At 28.3% G+C, this 27988-nt stretch overlaps 3 protein-coding genes across 6 annotated transcripts in view; 2 read left to right on the top strand and 1 right to left on the bottom strand.

Moving 5' to 3' along the window:
• The first annotated feature begins 118 nt into the window (after window positions 1-118).
• Window positions 119-4243, top strand: LOC132938563 (maternal protein tudor-like). The gene is made up of 2 exons (XM_061005479.1): window positions 119-734; window positions 2448-4243. The coding sequence occupies exons 1-2, from the start codon at window positions 731-733 to the stop codon at window positions 4025-4027; spliced, it is 1584 nt and encodes a 527-aa protein (XP_060861462.1). The 5' UTR covers window positions 119-730; the 3' UTR covers window positions 4028-4243.
• Window positions 4244-6603: 2360 nt separating this feature from the next.
• LOC132939682 (mitochondrial inner membrane protein OXA1L) lies at window positions 6604-10189 on the bottom strand. Its single transcript, XM_061006987.1, has 8 exons — window positions 9712-10189; window positions 9505-9634; window positions 8964-9107; window positions 7805-7890; window positions 7583-7747; window positions 7400-7516; window positions 6899-7058; window positions 6604-6827 (listed from the first exon to the last, which is right to left on the bottom strand). The coding sequence occupies exons 1-8, from the start codon at window positions 10030-10032 to the stop codon at window positions 6682-6684; spliced, it is 1269 nt and encodes a 422-aa protein (XP_060862970.1). The 5' UTR covers window positions 10033-10189; the 3' UTR covers window positions 6604-6681.
• A 6374-nt stretch (window positions 10190-16563) lies between these two features.
• Window positions 16564-27988, top strand: part of LOC132938517 (triple functional domain protein) — a 119143-nt gene continuing 107718 nt past the window's right edge. For all 4 annotated transcript variants that reach the window (XM_061005399.1, XM_061005398.1, XM_061005397.1 and 1 more), the window contains exon 1: window positions 16564-16847. The gene's annotated coding sequence lies outside the window, so the exon portion shown is untranslated. The remainder of the gene's footprint in view (window positions 16848-27988) is intronic.

Raw genomic sequence — 27988 nt, 5'->3', positions numbered from 1 at the left:
TATATTTTATAACGTTGAATCAAAAAAATTAAAAATAAATATATTATAGCGTTGAATGTTAATCGTTACCAGCTATTTTTAGAATTTAAAATATTATGATAATATAATATTATATTTATATTTATATCAATTAACTAGCTATCATGACAAATTAAATAATATGTATGTCAGCCACTCTTGATACGCATGTCTGTGGTCTGACCACTGGCTATAGCGACTAGCGAGTGACGTGGGCGGTGGGCTGCTACAACTACAAAGACAAACTGTACTACCTAGAGGCTACAGAAGGTACAACTACCACAACCGTCCTTTAATGCTGTTGACCGTCAGTGTTATACTGTTGTAGTGTTGTACTGCTGCACTGCTGTCTGCTGTCTAGTCCTTATACTCCGTAATCTACATAGAATAATAATTATTTTAATATGCAGTACCTATATAGGTAATTAATGACATAGCAGTTTGTGTGTGTTTGTGCTGAGTGTGACCGCACGACGCGACGGCTGAGCACGTGCAGCGTGGGTTAAGAATTTTGTCAATTTTTGTTATATCGAAATCCACGCTCACAACAGTCACAACTCACCACTCGGCGGCACTCACCGTCTCACCAGTCATTACCAGTTCGTCATGATGTTTCGTTACCAAGGTGGCGCATTAGTCAAATGTAAGAATCCAGTCGTCATAGTCATTGGAGTTCGGTTTCAATCTTCCTAGATCATCATAACTTTACGACATGTGTAAGTATAAATATATTTTATCATCGATTGTACATAGTATACATAAGTATACATACTATATATAAGTATAATCAATGATTTTACTGAATACAGTAGAACCTCGATTAACCGTCAGTCTCGAGCCTTGATGGATAATCGAAAAGACGATTAAACGAGAAATTGAAAATGTTAAACCTATTATATATTATACCTCTACACATTATTTATTATTTTCTTTAAGATTATTAAGATATGATTATATAATTACTATTACTTATTGGTACATTAATTTTACCCATAAAACGTATATTACCTGGAAAGTCCCAGATATACCGGCTTGCATTAAAGGTGATGAAATATTGAAATGCTACTGCAACACGCAAGTAATAAGCAAGTATGGACTGATGGTTGAACAAAAAAGGCGTATAATCGAGGGTCTACTGTAAATTTCATCACCAGGATCACCCAACTTCATCAAGAGAAGTTTTTTGACCAAATATCAAACGCATCGAAATTACCCGATATTAATAAATCTACACTGGGTACTGGACTCATAGAAGACGTTAAATCCATATGTGTTTCTCTGTTTTAACAAACGTACAATATAGTAAATGTGCATTTAGAAGAACTAATTTTGTGTTATTAGCTTTAATATTGAAATGAATTGCCAATTATTAAATCAAATGGTTAGAATATTTTCTAGGGCATCATCTCATCAGCATTCAATGATATTTAAATTTTACTCACTTTATATTCATATTAAAATATCAATAAAATCCTATGAGGTTAGATAATAATATACTTACCTTTATGCTTGTTAATTGGTCAATTCACTCTACTATTAAAGTTAACAACATACAATTGATTCTGCTGATTGCAAATTTGGTATTTTGTAGTCAATTTGTAAGAAGGAGACAGCATGCGGGTTTGGTGTCTCCTGAAATTATTTGCTAATCAGTGTATTATAATTATACCTACCTTAGGTATATTCAATTTTAACTTTTAAGGGTTAATGATATATGATATGTAGGTACATGTGAATTATGGTTTATAGCAGATACCTACTTGGTTCATAGTTGGGTTAGCTGTTGTTGCCATTCTTTTTTTTAGTTATTGAACCAACTATATAGGTACATTTTTAAGTGATTAGGTACAATCGAAGCTTTGCGATCTTCCAGTAAATTATTTTCAATTTTTTCATTGACATATTCTAGGTATTTGATACATATTTTGGCACCTACATAATATAATGGAGATTGAATAGGTACTCAATAATTCTTTAAGAATTCAAAACATTACTAGGTAGGACTGGTTAGGTTAATTTTTACATTTTGTTTGTAAATAATATATATATTATTATATTTGATTTCTAGTATTCTAAAATATATACAAAATCACTTAAATTACCAGGTAATATAAATACAATTTTAATTAATACTTATTCCATACGTATAACATTTTAAAACTTAAACTAAATTGAATTACAACTTGCCTGGATAATCAATAATAATTCCTCGAATTATCCATAATCTCGTACCTACTTATTATTCTTAACTATTTTAATATTACTTTTATGTAGGTGTCAACCACAGTATAAACAATAAAACAATATTGAATAATGTAAACTATTTTTTTAATTATTAAAATTGAATTGATGTATGTTTCAGGTTAAGTATAACTAAATGTAAATGCGGTTTTTAGTTATATTAATTTTCCAATATGTTTACTTTACAGGTGATAAACTGAATACTATGAAAATTAAATGTTGGGACGCCTATATTTCTTATTTTTATTCATTTAAGAACTTTTATATACAAAACAAAAATGATCAACAGACTATTCAAGATATAACAACAAGTCTTCAATTTCTTGAAAATGAAGGTTCAATGTCTGTTTCTGTAAAGCCCGGAGATCTAGTTGCTGCTAAATATGAAAATGATGGTCTTTGGTACAGAGCTAAAATTTTAAGTATTGAGGAAAATGCTTTTACGGTTCAATTTATTGATTATGGAAATTCAGAGTTATCATCAAATCTTAAAATACTACCTGAAAAAATAGCTTGTTACCGTGCAATGGCATATCATTGCATGCTTGATGATGTGGACCATGAAGAATATGTAATCTCAACTGTAAATGATATATATGATTACATTTTTGACTTTATAGGATCTATTGAAGTAATTGTAACTTTTTTAAGCGATGAAGAAACCTTTTTGGTGAATATGAAGTGGGATGATAGATGTATAAAAACATTAGTAAATAACATTATTTCATACGGAATTACTCCAAAGACATATGAAACCTTGAAGGAAATTGATCAGTCTGGTGCAAAGATGGCTGTGAATCTTATTTATGCTCAGTCAATAAATGAATTCTATGTAGAAACTGAAGACAGTAAAGAAATACAAAATAAAATTGAACGTATACTTGAAAATGAAACTGTTTGGGAACCATTAACTGAGTATAAAATTGGTAAAATGGCGATTGCAAAAAGTATAACTGACAGTAGATGGTACAGAGTAAGGCTTTTAATGATACATGAAGAAGGTGAATGTACTTGTTATTTCATAGATTATGGAGTTCAAGACAAATGTTCAGAATTTTATGAAGCAGTTGGTTATCTGAAATTGGCTCCTCCATTTATTAAGCTATGTTCATTACATATTCCAACTATGAAAAAAAATGAAAAGCTGTTTGAGTGTTTATCAAAAAGTTTTACGGATGAAATGGAACTATGCAAAAATAAAAAGATGACTATAACTGTAGTAAAAACTGGTGAACCAATTGTAGTTGAACTCTTTGTCGATGATTTTAATGTGGCCAAACTAATCAAACCTATTCCAGTGATAGTATTTAATGTTATTCATTTGAATATATTAACAGTTCAAGTAAATTCTCCTAGTAGACAAGCTGTAATAACTGAATTAAGTACAGTTAAAACTTTAAATCCTGTTGAAAAACCAAAATATTGTAAGATGTATGGAGCTTTAGTGAACGATCGCTGGTATCGTGCAGAATTAAAAAATAAGTTTAAAAGTTCAATGGATATAATGTTGGTGGATATGGGAAGTACTGTGATAAATGTAGAAAATTTATATGAGCTTCCTAAACACTTAGAAAATGTTAAATACTTGACTTTACGTTGTTCCCTTGGATTGGATCAGAAATATTTCAGCATATATAAACTGAAACAAATATGTAATAGTAAAACAGAATTTATGATGATAGTATTTGAAAATAATAACATTGATGGACATTTTATACGTTTATTTTTGAATGATGAAGATGTTACTACAATCATAAAGAAAGATTGAATAAATAGTTGTTATGTTATTTCTACATGAATTTTTTATTCCTAAACATTAATTTTAATTTATTTACTTATTTATTTATATGTTAAAATACACACTATTGTAATGTATCCAAAAAAATGTACATTTATCATAACTTTTTTTTTTCTAAGTATATATTATGTTAATTTGTTTCCTTTTTTATATACTGAATAGTTACTTATAAAACAGTTTAATAATAATAATTATTATTATTATGATGATAAAACTAATAAATTTGTCAATTTTAAATGATTGCAATTACTTTAAAATCATTTTAAGCCTATACCTAAATAGTGAAAGCTGGTTCTAGCATTATATGATATTGAGGTTGATGCTTCTGTTGAAATTTAAATGGGTCTTGACAACAAATCAACTATAATACATCAATAATAAAATAAAAATATAACCATCAACTTAATGGTTGGGGGGGGGGGGTGGTCACTAGGCCCCATGGATATGCCACTGCATGAATGTACAAGCCAAGTCTATGTGTTTATGGATTGTGATGAAGATGCATAGGCACAACTAGGGGGGATGCTTCAGCACCCCCAGTTCAAAAACACCAACAATTGAAAATTCATATGCAAAAAATAGTTTTTTACCCTTACGTAAGGTTATTTTTTATTTCTTTGTTTTTAGCAGAAACACAAATTATTGTGTGTAATGATTAGAATTTATTATATATTAGATATTAGAATTTAGAATTCACCAACATTTTCAGTTAGTAGAAATGTATAAAAGTTTTTCCTTTCATAGACAACATTAAAAATGTTGATAGAAGACTCCTCACAATTGGTCCTACCTTAAACAAACAAATAAGTTTACTGGAAAGTAACATACATTTTTTTATGAGCGTTTGAATCTAAAGTGTGTGGAATTTTCAATTTTCATCAGTAAATTAACAAATTTTCTTCTATCAATTTTTGATATTGTGTTATTTGCGTTGTAATTTAAAAATAAATAATCCTAAATACTTGAAATTTTTACCAAATATTAAAATTTAAATTTTTCCTTACATGATAAAATGTTAAAACAATTTTGACTCTTTTTGAGCTATTTATAACTATGAGAAATTTTTAAAATATTTTTAGTTATTTATCAGTTAGAAATTCATAAGAGATTTTCTTTTCATAGCTAAAATTAAAAATATTAATAAAAAGTTTCACATAAGTTTTTCTACCTATAAAAAAAAAACGTATGCTTAAACAGAACATAACTTATAATTGTTACAATATTCAATATTCAGCGGTAAATCGAATTCCCATTAATCAATTTTTTAGTTTTTGTTGTATTTCCAAAACGAATAACCGTAGACTCTTGAAATGTTAACCAAATATTTATATTAGCATTTTCTATACATCGTAAATTCTTCAAACAATTTCGACTCTTTATGACTATTTATAATCATGAGAAAATTTTTCAAATTCAATTCAAATATAACACATCCATTACAACGACATGTTTAACAACTACTGTACAGCAAAGCGGTACCCACTTGATCACATTTTTTATCCATTTATACTTCCAGGTTACTAATTTTATCACCTAAATAATATAATATACCTTATGTACTGATCAGGTATATTACTGTTGATTTACTTAAATATTAGTGTCCTTATGTGTTTACGGTGCATTTAAAAAAAGGTTTTAGTAATTATAAAATCGAAGTATGTTATTTGGTGGTATGGGGGTGTAGCCCCCCGCGGGTCTGTTCTCTACATAATTTTAGCACCCCCAGTGTTGCATCTAGTTGCGCCTATGTTAAGATGATAATATATATGAGTAGTTAGATTTGATTTGGTGCTTACCATAGACATTTTAATATGCAATACACATAATAATATTATGTATAAGTTTTAATTTGTTATACTTCAACTATCAATACCATCTTTGAGATTAATTAGTCAGGATGATTGGCGTTCTACCTTATTTATATTACTTGTCTAATATTTATGATAGTAGTATTTGATTGTATATTATCAATATAGAAGCTATACAATTGGTTTTCTTAAACATCTTAAACCAAATTATGGACATTGGACAACATAACATAATATATCAATTTCATGGCATTACGCTTCTTAGATTAGAAAGCATATTTTTCTAGATAGGAATTAAGTATGAAATTTTTTGTCAACTATACTGTTTTTGGTTGAATATAGCATTAATACAGTTAAGGTTTCATTTACACCAAATATAACTCATTACACTATGGCTGCATTATTTGGATTATCTATCATAGTTTGACTTATAGGGTGTCCACAGCCTGCCGCACTTTAAATCATCTGTTACCATAATACCAGGTACATCATGCATCCTAAGCCTAACACACCATCAATAAGCAAAGAAAGAGTGGCTGCAGACTTGGAGAATACACAGGATTCAACAGCAAAGTTTAAGAATTGGTGGGGGGAGCTATTTAAACTTGGGACTTAAATTCCCCCTCCTTATTCACAGCCTTAAATAAATGCATAGGTCACTAATCACTATTTAATCTTAAAATTGATCCTTGTGCTAAAAGGTAAAAACGTGTATATATATTATATACATAAACACAGTTATAATTAATATATTTTATATATTAAATAGTATATTATATATAAAAACAAACATTAACTATACTACAAACATTTGTATTAATTTTCTTTTTTGATGCCTCCAACAATTTTTGGATTATATTTAAACGTTTTAACCGGTGCTGCTCGGCCGGCTTGTGTAAATTTCATATGATCTAAACGTTCCCTTTCTTCAATTTCTTTTACGACTTGCATATTTTTCCACGCTATGAAAAAAATTGCATAAGATTATTTTAAGAATGTTATGTGTTTAAGAAAACTAAGTAAAATTTCTTACATTCTTTAAACTCTCCGATGACTCCTTTCTTTTTTGATTTTGGTTTTTCTACATTCCTCTTTTCTTCTATATTAAAATAATTTCTTACACTTGGTATTTTCAAAAATAGTACTTGGCCTAGTGAAATAAAGTTAGTAGACGCCCAGTATAAACATACTGCCTAAAAACAATAAAAGTAATAGTGTTAAACTGATTAATTACACTGAATTGGTTTTTCTTAAATGTATACAATATGTTAAGCAACATAACATCTATTCAATAACAGAATTATTTTATTGTTTGATTTAATCCGGTGTCAACAATAATGAATATAAAATGTATAATAATTTTAAAGTACGATTTAGATTTTAGAATATAAAATGCTACGAGATTTATTTAATTAAATAATAAAAACAAACAGAATATCTGTTAATTAATAAAAAAAAATAGATCATAATCCTTTCAATATCAATGTTGCTTTGAGAAAGTTAAAATAAAAATATTTAGTTAATTGATACTCACACATGGGAAATTCACAATAAAAGGAAACACAACAAGAGGTAATACACGAACTCCATATTTCAGATATTTTCCAAATCCTACACCGGAGGAAGCAAGTTTACCAATATCTGCTCCAAGCTAAAATGGTTGAAATAAAAATGAATCAATATAAATTACATAATTTTTGTAGTCATAGTACAATACCTCTAATGTCACGCCAAGAGTAATAACAGTAACAATAGGCAATATGAAATATTGGTCAGGCAACGTAATATCTGAGAACCACCAAAGACCACCATATTTGAAACTTTCTAAAGGTAACATTGCCATACCTCGTAATCCCAAAAACATACTTAAAAATATAGGAAACTACAAAAAAGTATATTATTATTTAAAAATCAATTTTTAAGATAGATTGTAAATTACTTGAATAGCTGGTAGTATCATACCCTTCAAAGGGTTTACTTGATTCGTTTTCATAAATAACATAAGTTCTTGTGAAGCCCTTGCCACTAAAAATAAAATTAATTTAAATACCAATTACATGATTACTTAATATTTTCATTAAAAATATAATTTAATAAAAATAGTTTTGATATTTTAATAAATAATTAGGTATAATAACCTATTATTTTCACTATTATTGGCGTAAATGCATTTATAAAATTTGTACAGGTATGGTTATTCCTCCATTCATAAACCAAGAAAATAACTTCCCAATGCCAATTTGTACAATAATCACATTAAATTGTTCAGAAAAAACCATTCTAAAAGAAGAAACTGAAAGTTGTAACATAGTACATAGTTAATTTAAAAGTACTGGACACTGGCGGTTTCAAATAGTTTACTAAATGCTAATTAAAAAAAATATTCCAGCTGGTTGTAAAATGTGTACCAAACTGATTTTAGAAATAACAATTTTATTATTTATGATAATAATGTTGTTTGATAATATCTTAAATACATTTTTACCTCATAAAAACATGACTAAAAACAGTCTATATTATATATTATTTCTGTAAGGATACTGGACGCCTATAGGTAAGCTTTAGGGGAAGAGACAAAATAAAAAAAATGTCCTAAATTGTAAGTTAAATAAAGATTAAAATGTAACTAAATAAAATATATATATATAACTAAATGTATTTTAATAAGCAGAGTAAAAAAAAAGTAAAACAAATGTAATAAAAGGTATTATTTGGTTAATGTAAATTATAACTGCGAGTTTCTAAATTTCATTTAAAACTTAATAACATGTTATGCCTCATGTTGTATGTAATTAATACTGACATACTGAATAAAACTATCAGTATAAAAGTTCTCTCCTTCACGATGAGCGTTCATTAAATTATAAGTTTACTATTAATAAGGCAAGTGCACTGTTCAGACAATTTTCTATTCAAAATAATAAACAATAAAGTTTTGATAGGTAATAAGTTAAATCACACATTTTTTTAAAATCAAGTAAAATGGGTAAACAATTGTAAGTTTAAATTTAAATAGGTGACAAGAGCACTTATTATATCAGCAATTTGAAAGAGATTTCTACACCAGTATCAGTAATAAAAAGAAACAAACAATTTACTTTCATAAGGATTTCCATGTAATCGGGCTTCTGTCATTTTTTCTTGGTATGCTTGAATCTGAGGCATATTATTATTCATTCTTGCTGTATGGCGTTGAGACGTAACTACTAAAGGAAAAACCAATAAACGCAATATGGTAGTACCTGAAAGAATAAATACATTTTATGTTATATTATTTGTAGGTAACAATTTCATGTATGGGACATAATGAGTTTTAACTATTAAAATAAATGTGAGAAACTGTTGAAAATAAATACTGTTAGGAACTAAGTATAACAAATCCTTTTTAAACAATGAACAGTCTTTAAGTCAATTTTAATAGTTTCCAAATTTAACTTGAAACAATTTTTATTTGAGTTTTATTAAAAAAAATATTTATGTATAAATCAACCTATTTCTCCAACTGTTTTCATTATTAAATGTTCATTTTGTTTAATAAGTACTTGTTATTTAGAAATAAATTGTTCAATTCACATAATCTTAAGACAGTTAGCCATATTAATAGTTAATGATGACAAATGTTTGCTATAATTTTCTCACCTGCAATAATGGCACCCCACCAGGGTAAACCACAAGATACGTGCATAAATTCTAAAGCATTTTGTAATAATCCAACAGGAGTGAAAGAACCAAGTCCTGCACTTTGTAGTGTCTGTTCACCTAATGCATTCTATACGGATGTCCAAATTTAAATTATTATTATAACAGTTCCTTTCTAATATGATTATCAGATAAAAAAAATTATACCAATGCTATTGCGACTTGTTCGACTGCCGCTTCAATAGGCACTTCTGGTGCATCAGGTATGACGTCTTCGGTCAGATCCACGGGTTCGCTGTTGACCGATGACAGTAGTTCCGGCTGTTCACGACCATCGCCACTGCTGTGTCGAATAAACGTGAGATTTGTGGCCGACAAGACGTGCCTAAGATCCGTAAGTCTGGTGTGCCTGAATTTATCAGGGGCAAGTAAAACTACCCGTTTTGAAATGGAAACTCGGTGGAAATGACGTACCTGTCCAACACGCATACGGAGGCATAAGCTCATAACTAATCGCGGCGGCGGCATTTTCCAAAATCTGAAAAACCAGACCTACGGATCAGTTGAGAACACTCACTGCGGCCTGTGGGCCAGTAAAATAGTAAATTGTTCGATGCTAAAGCCTATTATAGTACCCACGATGTACAGAATATATTACTATATGAGATAAGGTGACGCCGCTGGTATCTTTCCAAAAATTATATTTTTGTTGTTCAGAATTTCTCACCAGAGTACGCTAGCATTCGCCAGAAAGCCGATTTTTATAAAGGTTGTAAGTTGTAACATGGAACAATATTGTAATGAGGATTTATCACAGACATCTATATAGTACATAGATATCTGTGGGATTTATACTAAATTTTAATTTGCATATTTTATTAAATGTCGTTCATATGTCAATAATCAACATTTAAACATTACGTTTAAGACACGGACTAGGATATATCTTAGTCCGTGGTTTAAGATATAGAAATGTAGCTTGTAAAAAAGATTTGTACAATTGTACCTATCAAGGTGTATTACACCTACTTATAATGTGATACACCTAGTTAGTACCACAAAATAGTTGTTCCTTAGTCAATTCGCTCAAATATTTGTTACAAGAAAGTATATTAGTTCCAACGACCAATTGTTCCAAGGTTCATTTATGTCACTATTTTTTTTAATAGCCAATATAGCCTCTAGCTAATCCCATAGAACAATAATGGCTATTATATAAATTGTTCTGTGCTAATACTGTGCCAATACTGAATACTTTCAATATTTTATGTTAGACTCATTGTTCTTAACTAAATTTATTCCCAATTGCATTTTGTGCCAATGGATTTTTATCATGCGACATATTTTACAAGTTGGGAACAAATTTTTATTGGAACAATTATAATATTTTGGAATAAACATTGATTAGAACAATTATTTATAGGAATCAAAATTATTTACAATAATGATTTACCAAGAGATTAAAAGGTAGATTAAAATATAATTATTAGTAAAAAATAAAAAAAATGTAGGGAATAGTGGGTACCACACTACCACACTACCACCATGTACCACTCTGATGTACAGTATCGTCAGTATAGATGTCAATATAGTGTGTCGCTATACTCACTATAAATTTAAAATTATAATGGATATAATAAATACTTAAATTTGAATCCAATGATAAATCATTGGGCATTGGCCATTGCATACGAAAAACGATTCTGAGCGAGGTCTTTTAGCCTGTATTACTATTATTATATTTTATAATTTAATTACTATTAAACTAATTTTGTTTCCTATTATAGTAATACAGTAGGTTGAATTAATTTTTGCCTAAAACATATTGGATTTGAAAATGTCCTTGTGCGTATAAAATACAATAATATGCTTTAAATATTTCATGTTCCCGAGTATAATACTATTTTTAAATTACAACAAAATAACTAAAATCGTTATTCTTCCTTTAAATTTATAATTTCGTTCAAATTTTTACTAAGAATATCTATGAAATAAATTTTTGTTTACGTGTAAATGTATATTGTATATTATTACATGAATTTATACATGTAAATAGGTTGGTAAATGCAGGTGTATTATGCATAAAATTGTATTTATTGGGTGGAGCTAATCAATGGCGGCTCGTGAACCGTATGAGGGGTGAGGCAGATATTTTCAAAATGTATTGGAGAAAAAATGCTGTTAAAATATAACAATGAGTTTTTAGTTAACTTTTAATATAACTCAATTAATATTCAATTCTATAAACTTTAAAAACATATAAATAATAAACCATATAATATTTATTTCAAATGTCATATACATAAAAAAAAATACTTATCACATAAATCTTATTTACTAAAACAAAAACAAAAATAAATCTTTTTTTATATTATGTTTTGTAAATTAAATCTATTATTCTGTCTTTGAGTAATGCAAATTTGTCAATTATTTTTTCATAGAATTGTTCATCATGTTTTGATAAAATGTTTATTAACTCCTTCTCAGTAGAGATTGTAGCTAAGGAAGATAATTTTTCTACAAGGGAGTAAGGTAGTATAAAATTGCAAATAGAATAATAATAATAATGTTAATTGTTATTTGATTGCATCGAGATGTATATTTTACACTAGTACCTTACCAATATCTTTAATTTGTGATAAAAGTATTGTGGGTAGGTATACACTTACACTACACGAAATAAACTAAATAACTATAACTAATAACTATATTATATAAACATCCTTTTTCTGTACAATAGTTAGGTAAGGCACAGCCTCACTTGCCTACCCTGGCGAGCCGCCACTGGAGCTAATAGCCCTTCTATTGGTAAATTCCGATGAATTGATAGAGTTTGGAGTTTATAGATTCTGTCATTAAGTAATTATGATTAATTACTCATCTACAGGCACGGCACTAGAATTTTTTCCAGGAGGGAGGAGGCAGAGTGGGGTAAATATTTTTTTTACATGGGCTAAGGTTTTTTCAACAAATACTGAGGTTATTTAAATAAAATAAAAATATTTTCATATCCTATAACATAATATTATTATATATATAGCTATTAAAGATATATATCTTTACCTACACAAGTTTTTATATTGTATGTTCTAAAAGTCTAAACAGATAATATGTACAAACTTTTGAATAGTTAAAAATGTTTTAAGAATAATGTCAAATATTTTTTATGTACCCTATGTAAGAAAATGTTTAATCACATACCATCAACAACTATCTATTCATAGTGAATAATGATGTACAAAAATTATAATTTCTTTATGACTTTAATACTACATACCTTTGTGAATGAATAATTATGTTTCTTTTACTTACCTACATTTCATAAATATAAACCAAAGTAATTGTGTTTAGTAATAAACAGATGAATTTGTTTCAATCATCTTTAATGCAATGATTTGGGATACCTTTGTTTGTTTATTTTCATCCAGTAATTAGTACTCAATAAAAGTAATAATGAATAAATAAAAGATTTTTTCTTATTTTACAAATTTCAAAACATATTTTATTGAAATTGTAATAAATTTTTTCCTTATCCTTATATTTTCCTTATTAGACAAATAATAAATTCAATTTATCAGTTTATACCTCAGTTTTTTTAATAGTGACAAATATTATATTAAATAAGCTAAATATTGATATTTAAAAATAATGCTTTATGACTTTATTATAGGTATCGTACATATTTTCAGTGGGGGGCTGGCGAGGGGGCTGAACTGTTTTCTGGGGGGCTAGAGCCCCACCTTGCCCCCCTTGGCGCCGTGCCTGCTCATCTACACAATTAAAATAAGATGTCTTCACTGACTAATCAACGCACAGCCAAAACTGTGATAGCTAGTGACTTAAAATGTTTATGGTACATTCGTACTACAGTCTACAATGGAGTGGTCCACTGAATAAATTATTTAAAAAAATTAGAATTGTAAAGATGGGCTTACACAAAGATTTAGTTTCGGAAAACGGGAATAGAATACTCGTTTGTTATGGAATGGCAATTAAATAAATTGAGTAATGGCGCATCGCGTATGTTTCTGCGCTCTGAAGATTGTGTAGATATAGTCACAATTCACGTTAGTAAATAAACATTTCTATCTTATGTGTGAAACATGTATTTACGATGAAGACACTATATTATTATACAGTATGAGTAATGAGTATTATAGTAGTATTACACTACTGACTACTATAACTATACACGTTAATAAATTATATGTTAAAACCGTTAAGTGAAAAGGGAAAGAACCACTTGGGCTATATAGTCTTATACCAGAAACCAAATTTTCATAATTGAAAGAGAACTTTGAGCAAAATTGTTTTTTTTTTTCAAAAATACGAATAACCGTATGTTCGGTTGCCTATCTTATAACACCTTGATTTTAGTTTACATCGCGGCTATAGATCAAGCCTGGCCAAATCATTTTTAATTGAGTTGAATTGAGTTGATAGAAAACATTTAAAAAAGTTTGTTTATTCAATTTTTTTTTTACTCGGTTAAGTTAAAAGTTTTATGAAAACTGACAATTAACTTATGAATTTAAACTTTTATATTTTTTTAATATTGTCTAAAATAACAAGAAGTAAATGTTTATGCAAATGAAATATGCATCATCAATAATAATTTTATTAAGTACCTACCTATATTTTAATATTTATTATTTAATTATTAAATTTATGAATTGATGTAACTTTAATTTTATTAAAAGTAACTCGTTATTAATAAGTTTATATCAATAAAAATCAGTTAAGTTAAATAAAATTTAAAAAAAAGTTAAGTTAGAAAGTAAAAATAAATTTAATTTTTAACTTAATATTAACTTTTTAACTTGTTTATACCCAGGCCTGCTATATATACTATATTGTATATCTAAACTCTAAAGCTGTAGCGCCTGTAGCCTGTAGTCTACATCATCATCAAACATTCATACTTGATGATAACCACCTAGACGTGGTGCCGTTGTGGATATTATGTTTAGGTATATTAGTAACATTACTATCGAAATATTAATAAAATAAGGTATACCTATCTATTGTGATACTTATAAAATATAAATAACTATTATTCTACGTAAATAATTATAATCACAAAATATTGAATATTATATTAATATATTATAATATTTTTTTAACTTTATAACTTCATAATTTTATAAGTATAAATAGTAGTATTTTATCTTATACAGTATATGTATATATTGTATTAGTATCTAAACTTATTTATTAAAAAATAGTATGTCATTCAATAAGTACAATTAAATATTTAAATAGAGATACCTACTTTTATTTAAGCTAATAAATACAAATATTATTTAAGTATTTAACGTTAAGTATATCTGCGTCTATATGGCGCAAGTAACTATGAAGATTGATGAACTTAAATGTTCTGGGATTGAACTTATAAATTACAATTACTTATACAGTTAAATACCGTTTCTTTGATTTCCAAGTTAATGACTTAATAGGATGCCACACCTCCCACACAAGGCACAAGCATAAACCATCTCCATTTAGCTATAATGGGTGACATACTGACTTAGTTAGTAAAACTATGTTAATTGTTGGATATGTACTTATAGTTTAAATTGTGGCGTTTAGGTTGACATTTTGTGTTTACCTATTTACCCGTGTTATTTTAACTGACTATGTTACGAGAGATCATCGAGTTTGGCGACCTAAAATGGTATGCGTAGCGAGCGACTATAATACTGTCTATTTGTCAAAAATTAGCATGCAAGATTACAAGTACATTGAAACATCCATATAACCATAGAACATTATGTTTAATAAATTCTAATATTAACGAAATTCTCTATAATAGGTGTGTATTTTTTAGCGTCCACGAGGCTTCGTAATATGGAAGTTTCGCTGTAATGCTGTATTATACACCCGTTACCTATTGTCTACCAGGAAATAATTGCAAAAATAGTTATTATAGCTTCTTATAGCATAAATATAGGCGCGGTAAACTTGGGCGTTGTGCGTATGCGTAAAAAAAACAAAACCGTGTACTTCAATACTAAAACCGACCAACAAATTATAATTGAACCATCGTTCTTATCTCGTTGAAATACGCAGGTTTCCGAAAAAAAAAATCTGAATATCAACTAGGGACCTAAATTAGATTTGCTCCCATAAGGCCATAATATTAATTAAATTAGGTGTGACATTAAAATACTGTATGTGGTATGTCATTGATATGGTACAAATATCGCGGTGTATTTTAATTGTACACGGGTTTGGGTTGACGAATTTCTAGTCATTTTCTAAATTTTCTAGTCGTTTAGAGTAGACATTATAATAAGTGGTAACTCTAATAAGACGCAAGTGCTAATCACGATTAAAGATATACCTAAGAAATATCTTTTAATTGTAGTGCTAATCGCCATTCACACTCGGCGAAAGCTCCGAACGTGAGTCACAGTATCTTTATTCTATTTTAAACGACTAAAGACTAAACTGTCAATCTAAATTACCAATTACTAATTAATAATTTAGTAATTAATTACTGTAATTATTACCAAAGGCTTAACTGCAAAAGGACGAAAAGCCTTAAGCAAATACTATAGACAACAATACAGAACGAGAACACCCGACACTGGCATATTATAATTTATAAAAACTGGCAAACTATTTCTTATCAAAATATCATTACAATATTGATAGCCCCCGAGATTGTAGTAGTTATCTATTTTACTCCTTATGATTAACGTGGGCAATTTAGAAAAATATAGACAAATTATATGCAATCTCGGGGAGCAATGATAAGAAATTATTCGCTACTATTCTAATACAGACTACAACAGTGTCCTGTATTATCGTTTAGGTATAGTATATTTTGCCAAGGTGTATTTATACACGCCAGAATTATAGATCAGCTGCTCTCGATCACGATTTATCACTCATCAATATCGTCATAACCAAAACAAACACGTCGTTATGGTCACACTGAGCTTTAGCGGGTGTGTGGCCGCTTCGATAGATGTCGCCGCGGTCCACCAACGGTCCCGATCGCCGGCGGCGGAACACGACGAATCACCGAGAGTCGGGCGCTGCTCCTGGCCAACGGGGACTTCGACTGTCTGCTACCATTGATTCCGTGTTGACGTTCAACCGGCGGTGGTGTTGTTCGTACGAACCCGTACGATAAGTGAAAAGAACACAACAACGATAAATAATACGTTTATTTGCGCGCGTTACTGGTTGTCCACGGGTTCTTGTTTTCGAGTCGACGTATAGTGATCACGATGCGCGCCACCCGAACGGTTTTTACGTGTCGGGCACCCGACACTGACCAGACGTCGTCGGATCACGGCCGAGCAACAGTTTGAACCGAGAGCCGCGATAACACAGTAAGTCTTGCCCGTAGAACAACTTTACTAATAAGTATGTATACGGTTCGACCATTTAGAGATTTTAACTGTATTCATTTAGCTCATTATGTAAAACCTGCCCAGTATTGTCGTTAATATTTGGCAATTTGGCATTAGGCATTAACTCGTTGTCACGATCTTACTAGACTGTAGAATTAGAGTGTTTCTAATGTTATGTTCGTCTGGAGTCTACTATACTACTTATGCGATGAAATGATTCCTACCGACTGTCTTGTAGTTTATGGAAACATTAATCTTCATTGCCCTTGCTGCGATTGTTGTTGAAAATACATAATACACATGCCACCCTCTTGTTATCACTTTTATTGCGATGGTACAAATCTCTTTAGGTAATACCTATCAACTTGTTCAGATGTCAGCTCCTCTAGAGATTTATATAATCTTAGAACAATATAGATGGTATTCTGAATTCATTGTTATTGTTGATGTTTATATTTTCATTATAATCTTACTGTTTATACCTCGGTTTATACTTAGATAATCCAGCACAGATTTGTGTTGATATCCATACCAATATCTTTTTCTCAGATTCATCCCTTTGTTTCAATTGTACTGTTGTAGGTACAACATCTATCTTTTTGTTGATTTGATGGTAGTTAGGTAGGTAGGTACCTACAGTTCCAGTACTTTGTTCAAAAATCATCAAATAATATAGATATGTTCTACACCAATAAGCTATAAGGATATCAGGTACCTATGTATACTATAATATGGTATATGCTATGAGTTACTTAAGTTTAAAACTAATTAGGTATTTGAATATCATTTTGATCTATTAGTTGACTCTTTTAAGTATTACTGAGTTTTAATTTGTTCTATAATTCTTTTAAAACACTAAGTAGGTAGATGCCATTATTAAACAAATTATAATAATGGTAGTTAGAAGTTTAAAACTTTATTCAATAAACATATCTTTTACATTAGATATTCAGTAGGTTTTTGACGGTTTATTGGTGTATTATTAAGTATCTAGGTATATATATATATATTAGTAATACTTAAGTATAGATTGTAGTACAATGTTGGTAAACATTGCTGTTCATTCCTTATCGTTTATGAGAAGAGAATTCTTTAGAGTTGATGTTTTGTATAGATTGAGTTAAGTAATATTGCAATATGTAAAGGTATTTATTTTTAAAATATTCCATTTAAAATAGAAGGGTTAACATTTTTATAAGATTACCTAAAAATGTTATTTTAAATACTTAGGAAGTGCCCGAGGTAGTGCCTATCTGACTTATTTGAAGTTGGTAAATAATAGGTTATAATTTGTTCCCTCCTTACTATAGTACAGTGGTTCCCAATTGGTGGTCCGCATGTTGATGTTAGGGGATCCGTGATTTAGTACTACTGTAAGTAGTGGTTTTTTATTTTTATTTTATTTTAGTGAAATTATTAAATTTGTAGTCGTTTGAAATTCCGGGTATTTTTAGACTATTGAAACTTGATTTACCACAAAAAAGACAGGTAATTAATTTATTCAAATTGATAGGTAAGTATTTACAAAAAAAAAAGGGTCCCCTGACTAATTTAAGTTTTAGCTAGGGTCCGTGGCTTCATACTAATTGAGAACCACTGCTATAGTATATTATACTCATGTGCATAGGGGGGCTCAACATATTTGAGAGTATAAAATTATTGATGTATTAAGTAAGCTCTGTTCTTATTTATAATCCACCATTAATGTTTTGGCTACTTACCTAGATACTAGTCTAAGAATCGTATAGATTCATGTCTTGTATATATACCTTTAAATGGGTTTATTGTTAGAATTAATTTTGTTACTATTTATTTGGATTAGTGATATTGTTTTATAAATCAAGAGAGTTCATCTCATTGAGTTTTTAATGTTAAATATACAAATATATTACTTGAACTAGATAGTACTTATACAATAAAATCCTTACATTTATTTGTATGGTTATACCTACCAATTGTAATTACCTATGCTACAAATTTAATTTAATCTTGTTCCTATTTTAGGTATAGTAAATAAAAATGTACAATACTATTTATCCACTGCCCACAAGTATATAGAACTTTAAAGCTTTAAAAAAAAATTAAAATATGAGGAGGATTATGGTTTATGATGTATATTTGAGTATCATCCTATGTTCATGTTTAAATATATTTATGAACATCAGCCAAATAATATAAAACTACATTTAGCTTAATATAAGTAGACACAATGAATCTGAACAAATTTTTTCATAAGATAATTGATACTTAGTACAATTAGGTACCTATACCTAGTTTACAGGAAATAGGTACCTAGTAAAATTATAGGCTATAGCCACTGTTGTAACAGTAATACAACCTACCTGTGTATCATACAATTAATAATGTTGGCTGTTCAAAATTTATTTGGCTGATTGTAAAAAAAAAGACTGCTTTATTCTGTATGCTGCATCTGCAATTAAAGTCTGTACACACCTATGAAGTATAATATGTACTTATTAGTTAATTTAAGAGTTAGTTATAATTTGAGTTTGATTAGAAAACTAAAATATGACATACTTATTAGCTAAGTGCCTGATCTATTAGTAAAGTACCATCAAGGTATCAAGGTTGTATGTATTTCTTTTATGAGTAACAAAAACCCTGTGTCTGGAGTCATTTGGATCACGTTTAACTAAATTATTTTTTACATTTAAATGAGTGTGGTAAAATGTACATTTATTTAAAAGTTTATTTCTACAAAAGAAATTTGTATTGAACTTGGTTAAATTTACCTTATTATTTAGTAAATTTTAACTTGGTAGTAGTATAGCCGCAATAACATTATTTTAATACTGTCCAAAAATAGTTTCTCTTAATTAAGTTATGCAATTTCAAGTATTTAGTTTTAATTTCATCAAATTATTTTTTATTTAGTATCACAAATACTTAACAAGGAATGTGTTTGTATAAATTAATTTAACTTTGATGTTTGTATAATTTTATAGTTCTACAAATACCTATAATTTGTTGTTGTTTAATTATTTTTAAACATCTATTAGACATCTACTATTTGTGTGTATTGTTATTTTGTTAAATTTATTTATTAACTTACCTACATATTTCTTTGTGATTAGTGATAATTAATTAACTATTCTGAAATAATTTTGTTAAACCTTAAATATTTTGATTTTACTCAAAGAACAAATGAGAAATTATTGTCTTCAGCTGTTTACCCAGTTTTTTTATGCATCTAATTAATCAGTTCATATCAGTATTTAGTTAACTATATAAATTTATAACTGTTATGTTCATAACAGATATAGCAAGGAGTAAAGTTTAATGAGAATTATTTTTACTGTGATAAAAATTAATTTTTAGCTTGGTAGGTACCATGGTTGCTATTACCAGGAATGCTACTTAGGTAGCTTATAAAACGATATTCAGATCAGTTTTCTGAAATATTATCGCATTATTTGATCCATTAGTAGGATGGATAAAAAGTACCTACAAATTACAAATGAATATAAATTGTTTACCATTCAACTGCGCAACACCCAGGCGGTGACCTGTACATGCGCGTGCGGGAGCGCTCCGGTATTTCTTTTACACACAGTCACTGACACTAATGATCACTTACTATGCACACATTTACAAGACCCGCAAGCATGCAATTTGAAAATTGCCTATATCGAACTCATTAAAAACTGACCGATTCCCTTAAGATCTAAGTGCAAGGGTATTTCTGAACTGAACTACCACACCCACATTAGTTATGTTGAAAACCAACTCTCAATCACCGCGTGAATTATGGAAATACTTCCACGATCTCAATGAGCACTCCTCAATTCCTACCAGAGGTCATAATGGCTTATCCAAGGCTTCTATCAACTTCTCTTTTCTCTAAATATTTTGAATCTGTGTTTAAAACTCCTAGTTCATCCAGTGTGTCTAACCAACACTTTCAGCCTATAACTTACTCATGAAATCTCAGCTCACCTACTATTTCAATGTTGCTTCACTTTTTTTTTAAATTTTATTATTTATTTTGTACAGAAAGTGTATGCATGAAGGTGTTTTCCCCTCAGTTTTCAAAATCACCTCCGTTACTACAATTTTTAAATCGGACGATTCATCCTCTGTAGTCTGTTACCAATTACAGACCTATTTCTATATCACCTCACATTGCTAAAATGTTTGAATCCATTATCTTTAATCATGTAAATTGTAAGGCCTAGACTAAATCATAATATTCTTATTCAGCAGTGGCATGGATTCCATAAAGGGAAGAACACAATTACTTGTAGTGTGTCGTTCTCTTCCTTTATTTTAGATTGCGCTGAGAGTAATTTCTAGGTAGATGGTCATTCTAACCGATTTTTCTTAAAGCATTTGACACTGTACCTGATAATATACTTTTATAATAAACTGGACAATATTGGGGTTGGTGATTCACTTTTGTCGCATGATTTCATTCCTACCTCTTCGTCTAACTTGGTTCATGTAATTTCTGCCTTTTGGTGTACCACAGGATAGCCACTTAAGTTCTCTTTCGTTTTGCCTCGACGTGAAATTTATAAATAGTTATTTTAATAAAGCTCAATTCGTTCTTGGAATATTCTGATGATATTACAAAATCAAAACTTGTGCTGACTGCTTTCTTTTACAAAAAGAACTTATTCAATTTAATCTGTGCCCTGTGGGTCTATATAGTTACAGTTTATTGGCAAAATACCTGATAAATATACTAAGTATTGTGTAAGAATAATTTAGGAAAAAGCTTAAATATTCAAGTTAGTTAACTACCTACTTATTTTGTTTTCCTTGTGTGTCCTACCTATCAGTTTTATTCGAATTTGAATGAAGATTCACCATTTTTGTGGTTTTTAATTACAATAAAGATTGCGCACTTAATTTTTTATATTTTTATTTTATTGATATTTCATCAATGGATTTTAGATTCTGAGCGAAGCGATGAACGTATTGATTTTACAATGATGTGTGTTTTTTTTAAAAAAAATTTTATTTTTTGTTGTGCCTGTCATGACCTATTAGGACAGTAAAAGTGCTTGGATTTTCTTCAATAGTAACTTTTCTGATAGGAAAGTGAATCTAGTTGGTACTTTGGGGGTCAAAAGTAAAAGTTTCCCAGTGGTTTCCAAAAGCGACGTGAAAAATAAAAGAAAAATTAAGGAAAAACGGGAATTTTTACGCAAAATCTGTTTTTGAGAAAATCGATTTTGGTTTTTGGTGCAACTCTTAAACATATGATCGTAGGTACATGAAATTTCGACTGAATGTTTATATTAGCATTTTCTATACACCATAACATTTTCAAAATATTTTGATTTGTTTTGAACTGTGTAGAGACATTTTCAGTTTCCATTATTTTTAGTTTTTTTTTTTTATAAATATCAATACAATTTTATTTGTTGGTTAAAAAAACTTGATCATTTAATAGAGGGCTCCTAGGTTATTGTTTCAAAGGTAGATGAAAAAAATTAAAAATCCTTATTCACAGTTTTTATTTAGAGCATTTAAAGCATTTAAAGTTCAAATCTTGACAAAATACGGAAAAATCACGAAAATTAGCAAATTATTTTGAGTTGAGAATTCATAAAAATTTTTCTTTTTTATTCTAAGATTTATATAAGCATTTTCTATACACCATAAAATTTTGAAAATATTTTGACTCTTTTTGAGCTGTTACGGACATTGTCAGTTTTAAATTTTTTTAGTTTTTTTTTCTATAAATATCAATAATAATTTTTTTGTTGGGTAAAAAAGCGTGAAAATTTAATATAAGGCTCCTGATATATTGTTCTAATAGCAGTTGAAAAATATTAAAAATACATATGCACAATTTTTTTTTATAAGCATTTGAAGTTCAAATTTTTACAAAATTTATCAAATTTAAAATTTAATAATTATTTTGTAGTTGAAAATGTATAAGCTATTCAACTTTTTTAGCTAAGCATTGAAAATTTAAAACAAGGTTCCTTGTAAATAGGTTATAATATATAAATTACTTTATTCACAATAATATCATCAAATATACTTGGTAATATCATATAGGCTGACTGACCGTTTTCACTCAGAATCGTTTTTCTTATACAGTGATAGTATATCATTGAATTCAAATTTAACACCATCCACTGTGACCCACTTGTAACCTACTGTACAGCAGAGCAACATCCACTTACCCACCTTTTTTTTCGCTTTATAATTCTCAAAAATGTATTTTGTTTAGTAATAAATAGAAAAAATATTATTAGATACCTAGATAATTCATTGTACCTAATCTTTGCCCTTTCTTAATAAATATATATCGAAAACACTAATACATAAATACTTTATTTAATTAAAGAAATTTCTAAAATTATGAAATTCATACATTTTATGTTGTAAATATATATAAATTATATATATTATATAATATATTAGTAAGTATTTGTTTATTGTATGATGTAGGGGATATCTAACCTACTAGTTAGTTATTCATTCAAAAGTAAAAGGGTACTGAACAAGATTGATGTGATAGGTACGTGAATGATTTTGCCTCTTGCACTCGCCCATCTGTAGTATTTAAAAGCCCATGAGTTAATTAATTATGATCAACTAGGTCTTCATCTTTATGAATTCATAATAAAAATGATTCTTTAAAATGTTGTCATAATTTTAATTAACATTATTGTTTTAAAACAGGCAACAGCTATTAAAACATACAAATTGATAGTTATTAAATGCCTAATTGAAAAACAAAATGTACAATACAAACGACTGTTTTATTTCTGATTTTATAAAGTACCATTATATTATAATAAAATAAAATAATGCAGTTACGTTGTATATTACTGTTTGTATATTTATTGCACAATAGTAATTGATACATTATGATTTGTTCAGTTCCTGAACATATTTATTTTTCTTAATTTGTTGTATAATCTAAACATAAAAAAGGTGGGCAAGTGGGTGTCGCTCTGCTGTACATTAGGTTACACGTGGGTCACTGTAATGGATGGTATTGAATTTGAATTCAATGGTATAATATCATTGTATAAGAAAAACGATTCTGAGCGAAGACGGTTAGTCAGCCTATGATATTACTAAGTATATTTGATGATATTATTGTGAATAAAGTAATTTATATATAACCTATATACGTGGAACCTTGTTTTAAATTGTCAATCCTTAGCTCTTAAAAGTTGAACATTTTATACATTTTTAACTACAAAATAATTATTAAATTTTAAATTTGATACATTTTGTCAAAATTTGAACTTTAAATGTATTTTTAAAATGTTTCAAATGCTAATGGAACGATATATCAGGAGTTGAATAAAATTTTCATGCTTTTTTACACAACAAAATTATAGAAAAAAAAAAACTTAAATAATCGAAAACTCACAATGTCCATAAACAGCTCAAAAAAAGTCAAATTATTTTATCAAGTATAGGGATTGACGGGGATTGATTAAATGAACATTCAGTGAAATTTTCATGTATTTACAGTTTGAATTCCTAATTTAAAAACAAAATGTACAGTACAAATGATTGTAACAAATTATTTCTGATTTTATATATATCATAAAAAACTAAAAAAAATAGGAAACTGAAAATGTCTGTAAACAGCTCAAAATATTTTGAAAATTTGATGGTGTATAAAAAATGCTACTTTAAACATTCAGTCAAAAGTGATGTATCAACGGTCAATTGTTTTAGAGTTAGACCAAAAACCAAAATCGATTTAGTCAAAAATCGATTTTATGTAAAAATTCCCGTTTTTCCTTAATTTTTCTTTTGTTTTTCACAGCGCTTTTGAAAATTACCATGGAATTTTTACTTTTGACTTACTCTCAAAGTACCAACTATAGATTCACTTTCCTATCAGAAAAGATACTGTTGAACAAAATCTAAGCACTTTTACTGTCCTAAAAGGTGATGACAGACACAAAAATAAAAAAAAAACACATCATTGTAAAATCAATACATTTATCGCTCTTCTCAGAATCTAAAATATTTAAGTTTATGATTTATTTAAATATTGATGTAATGCGTGTGATATACAGCTGTCTATCTAAATATTCAATTTTTTTATTGTAGGAAATATATATTAATTTAAATTTATGTAATATACTGAAGAAACTATAATCTTGAAATACAACTAAACAAGTAACTTTTAATTGGTTAATTACTTCCTGTATTTTTAAAAAGAAATCATAGGTACATGAAAACCTAAAAATTGCAGTGTAATTATTTATGTAAATACATATATTTGAAAGCTTAGCTTAAGTGGGTATGTATAAACAATTTTGGTTAAGATGTAATAATCTAAAAATGAACTATATGCCACTGATTGAATTATTATATTCTCAAGAAGGAGCGACGAGTCATAGATTAAATATTTAATAGTTATATCGTCTTATAAGTAAACCTATTAATTTTTTTTCAATTAATATGTTGATATCATTTTAATTTTTGTTCCTTGGTGAAAAAGCTTAAAAATGTAATGCAAGGTAAAGTTTCTCGTAAATTTTCTTTTAGAAGTTAAAAATTATCGAAATTTCAAATTACCATAACCAACATTTATAAGGGTTTAAAGTTTACATTTTGATGTAATTGTACCGGTTTTCCTCAAACACTATCAATTTTTATATGTTGTAATTGAAAAAAAAAGCCGGTAGGTGGATGTTACTCTGCTGTACAGTAGGTAGGTCACAAATGTATAATGGATTGTATTCAACTTGAATTCAATAATATAATTTCATTATATAAAAAAGCGATTTTGAGCGGAGACGGTTTGTCAGTCTGGATATTTTATATTGTTATTATTTATTATATCCTGTAAGTTGAATAATAAATATCATAATATTATTTTTTATTCGTTTCTATTGTGATAAACAAAGCGTTAGAAATTAAAATTCCATCTTTAACTGTTTTTCGTATTTTGTCAGTGGTTTTTCACGTGGAATTAAATATCTATTGAGAAAAAATGACCTCTCTAAAGTTCCATCTTGATCCAATTTGCTAAAAGATAAGTAACTATATGTTGGAATCGAAGCACTCCTTCTGGTAGAAATTTTCTATACAGGATAAAAAAAAAATAAACACCATTGTAAAACCACTAGCTTTCCTCTCTCCGCTCAGAATCTAAAATAATTTTATACTATGAACGTCAGTCTGTATTGATTTATTTGCGAATTTTTTGCGAAAAATTAAATTAGTTCAACTTATTTAATTAAGGTAATATTGGGAATAATATAAAATATACACCTACCTATAATTAAATTATAACCAACTTAAGAAATAAGGGCTAATCCACCTGTCTTCTTCGTTTAGAATCTTTTTTTTATAGGTAAGTAGGTACAGTAATTTATCATATTGCAGTGTTAAAATTTAAACCTCCATTTCGTGCAGTAAATAATTAAAGTACCGTACCAATGAGATACCGGGTTTTTAAATTCTGATTGGAGCAATGAATCTAATGATGTTTTTTTGTGTATTTGTACTTGTTATAGTAGAAAATGTGCTTTTATCATTATCTTTGAGGGTGGTTTATGATAGAAAATTGGATTTGGTTGGTACTTTTTTTTTTATTTTATTTTCATTTATATTCGGGAAAAACAAAAAAAAAAAAATTCAGAAAAACGGGAATTTTTACGCAAAATCAGTTTTTGACATAAATAGTAGGTTTTTTTGTGTAACTCAAAACAATTAACCAAGATACTTACAATTTTAAAAAATGTTTATATTGTCATTTTCTTTACATAATACAATTTTTAATATATTTTGATGCTTTTTGAGTATAAGTATACATATAGGTATAGAATTTTAACAATTTCAATTTTGTTTATTTTTTTCTATAAATGTCGGTACACATAATTTTGCTTAGTCAAAAACCTTGACAAATTAATACAAGATTTCTCATCAGTTATTTATATACTTACCAATTTAAAATATCGAAAATACATAGATAGATAGAGAGATATATAGCTATAGATATATAAACTATTGTCTTATGTAGTGATACATAAGACAATAGTTTCTTATAAGAATTTAAAGTTATAATTTTAACAAAAGTCGTCAAAATATCGAAAATGTTGCAAATTGCTGATTTACCCAATAAAGAGATACAGTCGACACCTACAGCAGAGTAGTACACTTACATCTACGTTCCCCCTTTTTTGTTTTATTTTGTAAATAATATTTCAGTGACTATGGCAATTAAAATTAAATCATTAAATATTTATATGTACACCTACTAATTATTTTTCATGAGATTAAAATCAAATATTTTTATTAGATAAGAATAACATTAATTGTATTGTCTTTAGGTACCTATATTTATTTAAATAATTAATATTATTAGCCTCCAAACAACCAACCAGTATAATATACGAAACTTTTGATGAATATAAAATACTAGTGGGTGCCTATTTTACATACGTATATCAAATTTCATCAATATTGATCATGTAGGTGAAGCAGTTTACCTGTTATGGTGTGGGTTAGTTTAAGTGACTATAGTTATTTTCACGTGAAATAATTTATTGAATAGATTAAAATATGATGTGTGTTCACTTTTATTTTTACTGCAGCAAATATAACCGAATAATACGTACACTTTAATATTATCCACTGCATTTTGTGTTGAAATTCAAAAATAATATGAACATATTTTATGATAGGCGTATATCACCTATTAAATAATTTGGTGTTTAAATCAATTGAAATTATTATTTATTCCGACCTATTTATTGTGAGATTTAATTTAACGATAGTGTTAGATATCTACTAGAAATGTTATTTTTCAGATGTTCTAATTTCAGAATGTTACTTTAATTTATTTATAAGAGTTCATTGTGTACTTTTTTATTTTTTATAAGGTATATACAATCTGTTTCTTTAGGGACAATAAGAATATGTGATATTAGAAAATATTTACATGAAGACGTGATGGGAGGTGTCACCCAGTGGTTACACTACCCTTATTGATTTTTTTTTCTGCTTTTTTGTTTTTAATGTATTAAGTTACTTAATTACTCATTGAAAAGATATCTACACCATTTCCTTCTGAGCCTCCTCGGAGGGTTCCCAGGAATTGTGAAGGTGGCAAGGTTTGAAATGAGGGGGTTGGCATTGCCCCAGAGTTGAAGACCATA

The sequence above is a fragment of the Metopolophium dirhodum genome, chromosome 2, assembly GCF_019925205.1.
Source record: "Metopolophium dirhodum isolate CAU chromosome 2, ASM1992520v1, whole genome shotgun sequence".
NCBI classification, from domain to species: domain Eukaryota; kingdom Metazoa; phylum Arthropoda; class Insecta; order Hemiptera; family Aphididae; genus Metopolophium; species Metopolophium dirhodum.
This window is presented reverse-complemented; position numbering and strand designations above follow the sequence as displayed.

Excerpts from the sequence above, each read along its gene's own strand:
- LOC132939682 (XM_061006987.1), bottom strand. The coding sequence starts at position 10,032 with ATGCCGCCGCCGCGATTAGTTATGAGCTTATGCCTCCGTATGCGTGTT. Across the intron at positions 9,108-9,504 it reads GTGGGGTGCCATTATTGCAG|GTACTACCATATTGCGTTTA; the intron begins GTGAGAAAATTA and ends TTATTCTTTCAG. Across the intron at positions 6,828-6,898 it reads CATCGGAGAGTTTAAAGAAT|CGTGGAAAAATATGCAAGTC; the intron begins GTAAGAAATTTT and ends TTTTTTTCATAG.